The sequence below is a fragment of the Canis lupus genome, chromosome 3 (genome assembly GCF_003254725.2).
Source record: "Canis lupus dingo isolate Sandy chromosome 3, ASM325472v2, whole genome shotgun sequence".
NCBI lineage: Eukaryota > Metazoa > Chordata > Mammalia > Carnivora > Canidae > Canis > Canis lupus.
In genome coordinates this window covers 7938630-7951354 of record NC_064245.1, presented here as the reverse complement: position 1 = coordinate 7951354, position 12725 = coordinate 7938630, and the positions used below count along the sequence as shown (strand labels likewise).

Here is a 12725-nt window from a genome sequence, read left to right as displayed (position 1 = left end):
GATCGGCAGTAGAAGTAGTGTTTATTCCCCAGAAAGCAATGTACGAAAAACAGGCTCATATATATATGAAGAGTTTATGCCCACAGATGGTACTGATGTAAAGGTAGGATTGATTACACTATATTTTAATTTTGTATTTAGTTTACCAGTGATATCAGAAAAAGTGATTAACCCCGGGGATAGACTCTATTCTGGATCTCTTTATGACTAGGGATTCTTAATCTGTTTTGTATTATAAATGCCCTTGGCAGTCTGAAGCCTTTGGACCCTTTTTTAAGAATAGTTTTCTTAAATGTTTAAAGCAGGATTGCCAGAGGAGACAAATTTTATTAAAATATAGTTAGAAAAGTATTTAAAAACCAACTTTGTGATGTAATAATATGTATATGTGCTTTTTTAAAAGGACATTAAGGGACACCTGGGTGGCTCAGCAGTTGAGCATCTGCCTTCAGCTCAGGGTGTGATCCCGGAGTCCCATGATCGAGTCCCATATCGGGCTCCCTACATGGATCCTGCTTCTCCTGTCTCTGCCTTTCTCTGTGTCTCTCGTGAATAAGTAAATAAAATTTTTAAAACAAAATAAAAAAATAAAAGAACACTAAACAATAAAATATAGTGGGTAAGGGTGTAATAGCCACTAGTTTCTAAGCATTGATTAGTGTAAATGATCTGAGATCTGCAGCAACTGTAGCGTAATATAAAAATATGTTTGATTTCCTTTGGTCACAGATAAGGTCTTAATTGTTTTGCCTTTAGCAAGTCTCTAACGACAATGTCCTTTTTTTCTAAGGTATAAACCTTATCATGAACCTCATTAAAAATTTCTCATGTGGATTTTGTTGACCATAGAATAATAATGCAGTTCATAAGGGTGGCATACAGAATATTTCACAATCTGTCCTCTGTCTGCCCTATGGACCTTATTTCTTACAGTATAAATAACACCAGATAACTTACCTGAATGCATCATGCTCTTTCATGCCTCTGACCTCTGTGTTAATTACCTTTGCTTACGGTGCTATTTGCTTTCTTGTGTCTGCCTTTCAGTATATACTGTCCCTCACCACCCCTCCCATTTTTTACTCTTTCTTTTGGCCATGACTTCCACTTATAATATTTTAAATTATTTGGACCTCCCTTTGGTTAAGCTAAAAAAATTTGGAAAAGATCACATGCCATACAACCTCATGTTCCTTTATAATGCATAGTATAATCATTCTTTGTAGAGAATGGAACTTCATGTTTCCAGGCTTTTTTTCTTTTTCTTTTTTTAAGATTTTATTTATTTATTTATGAGAGACACATAGAGAAAGGCAGAGACATAGGCAGAGAGAGAAGCAGGCTCCTTGCAGGGAGCCCGACGTGGGACTCCATCCCAGGACTCTGGGATCCCGGCCTGAGCCAAAGGAAGATGCTCAGCCACTGAGCCACTCAGGCATCCTTCACGTTACCTGTTTTGCTATGTAATCAATTACATTTCCAATGTATTAAAAATTTTGGCATGTGAAATAGAAGTGTGAAAAGAATAGTCTGAAGATTGAAGTATTTTTATTGATTATCTTTTGATTTGTTGTCTGCTGTTTTTTTTCATTTAATACATTTAAAATAATATATAAAATTTTTAATATACGTATTTTAACATTTATGAAAGGTTTATACAGTGGGTCCAGATTACGCACATGCTGAAGCTCGAAAATCTCCAGCTCTTGATGGCAAGGTGGAACGAGACAGTGAGGGAAAAGAAGTTAGATACCCTGTTATTCTTAATGCACGAGAGAAATTAATTGCCTGGAAAGTCTGCCTTGCATTTAAGGTAAGATGTTTTACAGGCCATACAGACCCCTGTAAAAGAAATTCTAATTTTCTTTTTTGAGTAGAAGAAATGTTATATGGGCATTTAATTGGAGAAGTAAAATGAGAAGATACTGTTTCTCTATATTCTTTCTGTATTAATATAAAAAGGAATTTTTCCAATTCAGAAATTGAAATGATGGAGGAAAACTTAACTAAAACAATAGCATTAACCAGTGTTTAGAGGTATTATTTAACATGGTAAAAACAACTGGTTAAGAGTACTAGTACTATTTACTCAGAATTGATAAATGATGGCTTTTTTGAATAAAAAAGGTCCTTAGCAGTCTTCTACCTTTGTCAGTACATCCTTTAGCCTGTTTGTTGTGTATTATAAAATGTGTCCATAAAAGCAATACAAATATGTTTCTTAAAGAAAATTTTTCTAACATTTGACTCATTCCCTCAGTCTATATAAATATATTAGGCTTCCACTAATGTTTGTGGTAAAGACTTATACAGAAGTAGTACAACTTGCAGCTATTAAAGGATAAATTTTACCTCTTGAAGTCTTTTCTTGGATATATAGCATAAAGACTAGTGTGTTACTGGGTATTAAATTATAAATACTTTATGTTTTAATAATTTGAAGTCACTTTTGTAGAAGGAATATTGGCCTTTAAATACATTTTAAGAGCTATATATAAATTGTTTTAGTTTTATAATATAGGATTCCAAAAGACATGACTTAAAATCACATTATACTAACATGAGGATTTGAATATAAAATGCAGAAGATAGAAAATTTTTAGAGCCTGAGCAGGAAATTCATACCTCGCAACTAATTGTTCTCTTCTCCCAAATAAAGTAAATTTATTTCAGGTGCTCACAGGGATGTAGTTGTCAGGGTTTAAAAGATCCAGAGAGAGGAATGTCTGGCTGGCTCAGTTGATAGAGCCTGTGACTCTTGATTTTTGGGTTCGTGAGTTTGAACCCCACATTGGATGTAAAGATTACTTAAAAATAAAATCTCTTAAAAAAGGATTCATAGAGATAATTGAACATTTTCTGTGGGACATATCTTTAAGACTATTTTTTGCTTTATACTTTTTTGTTTTTGTTTTTGTTTGTTTTTGTTTTTTTTTGTTTTTTAATTTGTTTTTTTAATTTATGATAGTCACACACAGAGAGAGAGAGAGAGAGGGGCAGAGGGAGAAGCAGGCTACATGCACCAGGAGCCTGACGTGGGATTCGATCCTGGGTCTCCAGGATCGCGCCCTGGGCCAAAGGCAGACGCTAAACCGCTGCGCCACCCAGGGATCCCTATACTTTTTTGTTTTAAAGTGATATAATTTCAACTATCACAAAATTTAACAAAGCCTTTAGAAAGTTTTACTCTTATTTTTTAATTGTTGCTTGAAGAACATCTTATAATAGTATAACATTACTGTTATTATGTTAATAACATAGTATGTTATTTTTTGGCTCCTCTTATCTCTTAATCATTTTTGTTCTGTATTTATTTCATGAGGGAACTCAAATGATCATATGGTAGATTTTATGTATTTTCAGAGTACTCAAGTTACAGATGAATAATTTCATTTATTACTTACTATGAAATAAACTAATAAGCAATAGTACATTTTTAGGCATTTATAAAATTTGATATGTTGTAATAAGAAAAACTGTGAATCCTAATTCAATGTAACTTTAAAGTTTATAATTTATTTTAAATAGCAAACAGTTTGTGGTTTTGATTTGTTACGGGCCAATGGACAGTCCTATGTCTGTGATGTCAATGGCTTCAGTTTTGTGAAAAACTCCATGAAGTATTATGATGATTGTGCAAAAATACTTGGGTAAGGATTTTTTTTCTTTATGTTTCTCCTCTTTATCTTTGTTACAGCTAATGCATACCAGCTACTCAGAATCCAAATAATTGTAAATATCAAATGATCAGGATCTTATAAGCATTCTAGAATAAAAATCAATGTTCATAAAAATGACATCCTCAAAGAACCATGCCAAATCCTGAATTATACTTTGGGTTAGCAAAGGCAGATTGATTTGTGGCCAGTATAGATGAAGGCTTAACGATATTTTAACTTTTAGATTTAGAAGTGTTATATAATGATTATTATAGATAATTTATTAGGTTACTTTGTTCTGCAATATGATTACAGTTGAAAAGGCTTCATTTTCTTTTAAGATATAAAATGAACATTCATGAAAGTAAGCAGAGTAAAATAGAAATATTTGGAACTCAGGGTTCCTTTGAATGATACTGCTTTCATGGCGCCTCGGGTGTCTCATTTAGTTAAGCATCTGCCTTTGGCTCAGGTCATGAACCCAGTGTCCTGGGACTGAGCCCTACATTGGTTCCCTGCTTGGCAGAGAGCCTGCTTCTTCTCTCTCTGCTGTTCCCCCTGCTTGTGCTCTCTTGTTCTCTCTCTGTCAAATAAATAAATAGATAAATCTTAAAAAAAATACTGCTTTCTATTATCATATATCACTTAAAGATTATCTCATGATGCTTTCTATTATCATATATCACTTAAAGATTATCTCATGAGATTATCAAGTGAACACAAAAGAAATTACTGCATGGAGAAATCCATTTTTATATCCTTTGACCTATTTTCTTATACTTTGAAGATTCACAAGACAAATATTTTTAAACCAGTTCAAAGTATATTTGACAAAGTTGTAGGAAACTTATACTTTAAAATGTATTGTCATAATAGGAATCAGCTTTTATAGTATATTTTCGAGATTGGTGAACTTTGCCTTAAGGTGAAATTTGGGGGAGCTTACTAAATTTTAGCATGAATAAATGCTCAGTTTAAACAATATAAAAATGTTTTATAATTGCTTAACATGTTTCCATTGTTAACTGTATTAGTAAAATATAATGGAAATTTGTTTAAAAAGAGCCATGGTATTTAGAGTAACTTCAAAAATGATCAGTAAACAGGTATGAAATGATTCCTGGGGCACCTGGTGGCTCAGTTGGTTTGAGCATTCAACTTTTGGTTTTGGCTCAGGTCACTCTCTCAGGTCATGGGATTGAGCCCCATATTGGCTTATGCTCAGTGGGGAGTCTGCTAGAGATTCTCTTTTTCTCCTCCTCCCCCTGCCCCCATTCATGCACACACTCTAAATAAATAAATAATAAAATCTTTTTTAAAAAAAGAAGAAATGATCTGTGGCCATAAAGAAGAGACCATCTTGGTTTTCAGAATTGATCTGTAAGTAGATATAATGCAATTACAATGATTTATTTGCATCTAATGTAATTTATTTCTTGGAACTAAAATAATAATCCCAAATTTATGGCATTTCTTCAGTGTGTTCTAATGCACCAGTTTAGACCTGCTAATCTAATTTTTAATCAAGACTGATTCTTTGAGTTACTTTTTATTACACTATAATAGAATCACTAGTTTGACTTAAACTTTTATGATTCTGTATCATTTATCATTAAGTACTAAGTTTTGTCTTAAAGTGAGCTAATTTATAGTCTCTTCTTTTTTGTATCAAAGCAATATTGTAATGCGAGAGCTTGCTCCACAATTTCATATCCCCTGGTCAATACCCTTAGAAGCTGAAGATATCCCGATTGTACCAACTACATCTGGAACTATGTAAGTTTGGATATTTTCATTTAGAAATTCCTTGTGTTTTGTACATCAGTCTCTGCTACTACATTAGAGAGTAAATTTTTTAATGATTTTTGGACACGTTACTGTGTATGTTTTCATATGATTAACTTTGCAGTTAGAGAAATTGATTATATGCTTTTGAGGGGTCCACCTAGATTAAAAATCTTTTATATTGGTAAAAATAAAATTCTGGAAAAAAATCCTGAAAAATGCTTAGATATTATAGAACTATTGAATTAAGTCATAAAAATAAAGGAGGTGCTAGTAGGTATGTCACTTAAAGGTTCATACTCAGTGGTCATACAACTTCTGTTCTCTGAGTGTGTAAAGAAAAACAGGTATATCTTGAGGTAAATTAATTAGACCAGTATTGCCAAAGAATCTGATAACATTCTGCTAGTGAAAATAACTGCTTGAAACTTACCTGCTACTCAGATGAGTGGACCAAATGTTTCATATTCACAGCTTGGATGTTTACATTAGCATGTTAAATATTCTGAGAAGTCCCAGTTGGGGTCTTGGTATTAAAATATTTAATTTTATTTTTAAGCCAGTATTCTCAAACTATTTAACAGAATTTTTTTTTTAAGGTCGCTTATTAAAATCCTGTAGGGTTGTATTCTATGGCTTACAATTTGGCACATGTGAAATTATACCCTAGTAATATCATCTTCTAGTAATTTGTGTTTGAAATACTTGTTATTTCAAACTTATTCTTTACTTGTTATTTCATCCTTATTCTTATAAGGGCAAAATAAATATAGCAGCTATAAAGTAAAGCTTTATTTTGCTTTGATTTAATGAAATCTCAGTCTGTGATGATCTGTGCTACAGGGCAAGTACTTAATGAAGTTCCAGGATTGCTATTCGTTTACTCTTAACCCAGTGTGAGCATAGCCATCTCTAGACAGGAAGCTGATATACAGCTTCGTATTACTCCCCTTCCAGCTTCTTAAAGTCTTCTGAAGATTGAATTTGATAAAATCGACAGGTTGTTACATGTAGTGTTCTTCATGGGAAAGATTTTGAAATGGTAAAAGATGGTTCTAAATAAGTGATGAGATGCTGTGTTAGTTTGAATTACATAACACAAATCTTTGTTTGAAAATTGAGACTTTTTTTTTTGTTATTTTAGGATGGAACTTAGATGTGTCATAGCTGTGATACGGCATGGGGATCGAACACCAAAACAAAAAATGAAAATGGAAGTTAGGCATCAAAAGTATGTTTTAGGGGGAATAATATAACACTTGGGATAATTTAAGATTTCTGATAGGTGATCTAATTTGATTAACACATCATGTAGAAAAACTGGCTTCTTATTTCTTGGCCATTAATTTAAACCACTGGATACAAACAAAATTCATGTATGTTTGTATCAGCAACTGAAAATTATTATGACAGTATCTATAAATTACTGTCTGTCTGATCTGACTTTCATTTACGGTTGTAAAGGTGTCACCATTCAGAGGTGTTCTGTTTAATCTTAGCATGTTATTCTCTTCATTACTTTCTCTGAGTCCTTAACCTCTCAACCTTCTAGAAGAAAATTAGTAGAATGTAAGTTTGTCTTACTTCTCTTCAGTATTTGATTTGGAAATCATAAAATTTAAAAATTGAACCAATAAAATAAGTGTTAAAACATTTTTTAACATGAATATGTATGTGGTGACTTCAGAAAATAATATTTAATATTATAATCATATATTCAGTTTCCATCATGAGAAAACTTTTAAAAACAATCTAGTCATTGTTACTTTGATGTGGTTAGGGGAATACTAACTAAGTTTTATCACTCAAAGTAGTGATCACTCACCTTGTATAGTGAAAGAGGACACACAGTATCTGAAATCCATAGACCCTGAGTCCCATGTCTTCATTTTTAATTGACTTGTGTAGGTTTATGGTGTTAATATTAATTACGGCAAAGAACTAACTGTGCTGTCTTTTTTATAAGATTTTTCGATCTTTTTGAAAAGTGTGATGGATACAAATCTGGGAAATTAAAACTCAAAAAGCCAAAACAATTACAGGCAAGTACATTTGTTTTCTTATTAGTTTTATTTTTTTATTCATTCATTCATTCTATTTAAATTCAGTTTGCCAACATACAGTATAACACCCAGTGCTCTCTCATCATGCGCCCTCCTTAATGCCCATCATCTTGTTGGTTTTAAATCACTAATGGCAAAGTCACATAAAAAATTCAGTTCTTTATTATTTTATAGGAAGTACTGGACATTGCCCGACAACTTCTTATGGAGCTGGGGCAAAATAATGATTCTGAAATTGAAGAAAACAAGTCAAAACTTGAACAACTTAAGACTGTATTAGAAATGTGAGAATCTTTTTGAAATCTTTAATTTTGATAACTACTTAGAGTGTTCTTTTTTTATTATCTGGCTTTGTTAAATTTCTTTCACAGTTTGATCTTTCTGCACTTTATTGCTAAAGATGAAGAGAAATTAATGAAAGTCTAGTGAGATTTTTATTTACACCTGTAAGAAAATAGATTGTTGTGTTGAGGGTTATTGTTTTAGTTTTACTTTTTATTTTGATGAGAAGATTTTGGATATTTTATGACGTAGTATTTAGGATGGAAACCAAATTGCTAAAAGACCATGGATTAAATGTTGTTTTATTAAAAAACAGTTTTGAACTATGTTTTAATAAAGTGAAATTGAGGCCAGCCCTGGTGACTCAGCGGTTTAGTGCCACATTCAGCCTGGGGTGTGATCCTGGAGACCTGGGATCGAGTCCCATGTTGGGCTCCCTGCATGGAGCCTGCTTCTCCCTCTGCCTGTGTCTCTGCCTCTCTCTCTATGTGTCTCATGAATAGATAGGTAAAATCTTTAAAAAAATAATAATAATAAAATAAAATAAATAAAGTAAAATTGATAACACCAGTATGCCTATTATAAGCTTTACATATTTGACCACTTAGAATTTTATTTCCTTTATTTTTTAGATATACATACATTTATATTTTTTTATACTTCTGTACTTTGCCATCTCTTCAGAATTGTCCAAGTTTTATAGAGAAAATTTTGTATTTTCATTTTTAATGTGATTAGAATGACTACCTTAGGACAGATTTTCTTCTGGGATATGTTAGAGAATTCAGCAATTAATTACAAATAGAAGGTGGCACTTAAACATAGATTTAGTTTTTCTATAGATGGATTTTAGTTTTTATCTAGATGGACTTTAGTTTTTCTTTAGGAGGTTACGTTGAATACTTACTGAATATTATTCTGCTTATCATTTTGTTTTTCAGGTATGGCCATTTTTCTGGAATAAATCGTAAAGTTCAATTAACTTATCTCCCTCATGGTTGTCCTAAAACATCTAGTGAAGAGGAAGGTATATCACTATTAATACTTACTGTGTTTTAATTATGTGTAGGGACCTACCACTCATTTTACTACCTTTAGACCCTCATCTGTGTAATAATTCAGGGACTAACATGCTGAATAATTGAAAAATGAAGTTCTGTTAACTTTGACTTCTATCCTTTAAATAAAGGATAGATTTTATTCTTTATTTTTTAAGTAAAGGATAGACTTCATTGTTTTGGAAACTGCTTAGGACTTCCCTTTTAAGATTGTTTCACAAAGTTTATTTATAACTAAATGTTACTTAATGGGCCCCTTTCTTCCTCTTTTAAGTAGAAGAGGACAGAGTATATTGGAAGAAAACTCAAAAAATACAAAAAGACTATTTGAAGAAATACGTAATATACATGTTTCTGATATAGCTATTTTCTTCCACTGAATAAATCAGAATGAGCATTTAAATAGCATAGAAATCCATAAATCTATTTACCCTTTAAAAGAAAAATGGGCAAGGGTTGGAGAAACCATTTCATTGAGGAATGTGATCCCCGATAAAATAATGATAATAATAGTAATAATTACTTTTGCCTATCACACTAGTAAAGTGTTTTATTCATTGGTCAAATGTATGATGAAGAATGTTGATGAGAATGCAATGTGATTGGATTTCAGTCATATTGGTAGGAGAATAAATTGACTAACTCTTTGAAAAGTAATTTGTCAATATATATTAGAAATTTTAAAAAATGGTCATACACTTCGATCTTAATTCTGCTTGTAAGAATATATCCCAAGGAAGTGGTCAGACATTCAGGAAAAGATTGATCTTTGGGGATATTCACAATGTCAGTATTTATAGTAGCATAAATTGAAGTAGTGATTATCTTAAATGCAAGCACAGGTGTGATTATGTTATAAAGCACAGGTGTGATTATGTTATAAATTTATCTTAAAATTTTAAGTGTTGCTATTTTGTCACACTAGTGATTAATAGCAAGATAGGTCAGTTCCTTGAATTTTAATGTTTGTGATCAAAAAACATTCTGTAAATAACTATGATTGAAGAAGTGTGTTAATTAATTGTCCTTCCATAAATTAATATTGGCCTGCATAAAAAAGTACGTACAACTACTATTTAGTCCCAAGAGAAAAGTTGATTTCTTTCACTTTAATGAATCATCATTAAATTTTTCAGCACTTATATTGTTTGTTTTTAAATTACCTTTGTTTCTGTAGCCCAATGCAGATCTTAGGACATGATAAAGGCCAGATAAATTAGGTATAGAAACTCATTTGCGTGTGGAAGTTCCCTAATATCTGAGAAAAAACTTTTTGGCCAGGGACATAAAGAGACTGCACAATTCCAAATTTTAAAAAGTTGCCCTTGGGCTGCATTTTATTCTATATCTCATTCATAAACTTAAATTGTAACAAATTTTAGGCTTTCTGATCTCACGTCTTCCTAAAAATTATGCAAGTCGTTGATTCCTCATCATAAAAATGTGAATCATAAAAATGTATACATCTTCACTTCAGCTATCATTACCTTTTATGTGAGATTCTTGATGTAAAGACAAAATCTCATCCCGTGGTCAAGGAGCTCTTAATCTAGCATCACTAGCACAAGTAAATTAAATATATTGGGCAAATACTATTGGTGCCATATCACTATGAAAGCAGGGAAGGTAGAAACAATTCTTTCAGAGAACTGGGAAAGAGCCTTCTTCCTAAAGTATGGAAGAGGTTTTGAAGTTTTAGTAAGATTTTAACAAGTAGAGGAAATTAGCAAAGAGTGTTCGTGACAGAAGCAAAGGCCTAAAAAGGTAGGTATGTTCAGAGGAACAAAATAATGTATGTAAAAGCTATATTCCACTGCAGAAGATAGAACAAAGAAAAAATTCATCTTGAAATGTGTCTTTGTAAAAGAACCAAACTTGACATTTGCCTTTTATCCATTCACATGTATCTTAGACAGCCGAAGAGAAGAACCATCCTTACTTTTGGTTCTAAAATGGGGAGGAGAACTAACTCCTGCAGGCAGGGTCCAGGCTGAAGAACTTGGAAGAGCTTTCAGGTGTATGTATCCTGGAGGTCAAGGTAATTTGGAGTTTCTTTAATTTGGCTAAGTCTATGCATTATGTTTTCAAATCTTCATTTATTTTGAGATCTTACTAAATATTTATAGAAATATAGTGAGACAAAAATATAGCTTAAGTGATTTGAGTATTTATTTTCAGGAGATTATGCAGGATTTCCTGGTTGTGGTTTACTTAGATTACATAGTACCTACCGACATGACCTCAAAATATATGCCTCTGATGAGGGACGAGTCCAGATGACTGCGGCTGCTTTTGCAAAGGTATAAATAATTTTTTAAAAAATTAGTAGAAATGTTGTCTAATATTACATTTTAAAAGATATTTTGCCAAGGCAAATATTTTAAATATTTAAATATTCTGAATTTGAAATTTCGAACTCTAGTCCTGAAATGGTAGATTAGCTATATTATTAGTAAGGTTTGTTTATTGCAAATAGTTAGCTAATACCCTGTGAAATTCAGCATGTAACAAAGTAATTATTATAATACTTTCTGTTAATTTGTATACTAACGTTAAAATCTGTGTTGCCTTTATTTAATATGTTTAGGGGCTCCTAGCTCTAGAAGGAGAGCTTACACCCATTCTTGTTCAGATGGTAAAGAGTGCAAATATGAATGGTCTTTTGGATAGTGACAGTGACTCTTTGAGCAGTTGTCAGCAACGTGTGAAAGCAAGACTTCATGAAATACTTCAGAAAGATAGAGATTTTACTGCTGAAGACTATGAAAAGGTGGGTCTTAGCAAACTTTTACATTGTGAAATATCACACACATGCAGAAAAGTATATAAAACATAAGCTTAGATCCTATTGTATTTTAAAGCAAATACTCCTGTAGGTACCATCCAGATACAGAAATAGAACAGTGGGACACTTCTGACCCCTGTGTGTCCCTTCTCAATTGAAACTTCTTTCCAACATCCTAGAAATAATTACTATCCTGGCTTTATATTGCTCTTTTTTGTAGGCTTCTCATATCAAGAAAACTTATTTAGATTTAGATTTAGATTATTTAGATTTAGATTTAGATTTAGACCCAACTGTTGTGATCTCATTTTTGGCTGTTGTCTAAACTTCATGCAATAGAGTAGGTTTTCATTTATGTTTGGCTTCTTTTGCTCAATATTGTGTTTGTGATATTCACTCATATTTTTGAGAATTTCTGTGGTTAATCACTCATTACACCTATGTAACATTTTATTTGAGGGATTGGCAGACTTTTTCTGTAAAAGACCAGATAGTAAATTTTAGGCTTTGTGGGTCACATATGGTTTCTTGTTGCATATTCTTTTTGTTTTTTAACGACCTTTTAAAAATGTAAAAACTATTCTTTGCTTTTGGGCTATGCCACAGTCCACATTTGGCCTGTAGGACATAGTTTGATGACCCATGTTCTATTTTATGAATGCACTAAAATTTGTATATACTTTGTACTGTTATTACAGTTTTGTGCTCTTATGATTAATACTGTTATGACTGTCCTGTATAGCTCCTACTGCATATGAGCATACATTATCTTAGTCACATTCTAGGACTGGAATTATTGTGACTCACAGTTTGCTTATGCTTCACTTTTAGCAGACAATGTCAAACTGTTTTCCAAAGTCATTAAACCAAATTACACTTGCACCAGAAGTCCATGAGAATAATCGTTATTCTAAATGATCTCTCTTCTTGGTATTCTCAGACTATTCAGTTTTGGCCACTGTAAAGATGGATGTGTAATAGTAGCTTGGTGTGGTTTTAATATTTTTGACTGTTTAGATACCATTTTATGAGGCCTTCTCTTCAAGTCTCTTGCCCCCTTTTTTTTTTCCTACTGCTTGTCTGCATTTTTCTT

General features: G+C 32.2%; 1 protein-coding gene across 39 annotated transcripts in view; it reads left to right on the top strand.

Moving 5' to 3' along the window:
* The window catches only part of PPIP5K2 (diphosphoinositol pentakisphosphate kinase 2), a 101694-nt gene that overhangs the window by 17391 nt on the left and 71578 nt on the right, over window positions 1–12725 (top strand). For 33 of the 39 annotated variants that reach the window (XM_049108144.1, XM_035714720.2, XM_049108150.1 and 30 more), the window contains 11 exons: window positions 2–103; window positions 1652–1813; window positions 3529–3650; window positions 5334–5435; window positions 6589–6675; window positions 7411–7486; window positions 7682–7791; window positions 8731–8816; window positions 10760–10885; window positions 11026–11147; window positions 11435–11617. In XM_049108144.1, coding sequence (XP_048964101.1) covers window positions 2–103; window positions 1652–1813; window positions 3529–3650; window positions 5334–5435; window positions 6589–6675; window positions 7411–7486; window positions 7682–7791; window positions 8731–8816; window positions 10760–10885; window positions 11026–11147; window positions 11435–11617 — 1278 coding nt within the window. Of the gene's footprint in view, window position 1; window positions 104–1651; window positions 1814–3528; window positions 3651–5333; window positions 5436–6588; window positions 6676–7410; window positions 7491–7681; window positions 7792–8730; window positions 8817–10759; window positions 10886–11025; window positions 11148–11434; window positions 11618–12725 lie in introns of all 39 variants that reach the window. The other 6 variants (XM_025438148.3, XM_025438142.3, XM_025438131.3 and 3 more) reach the window with 2 other exon arrangements.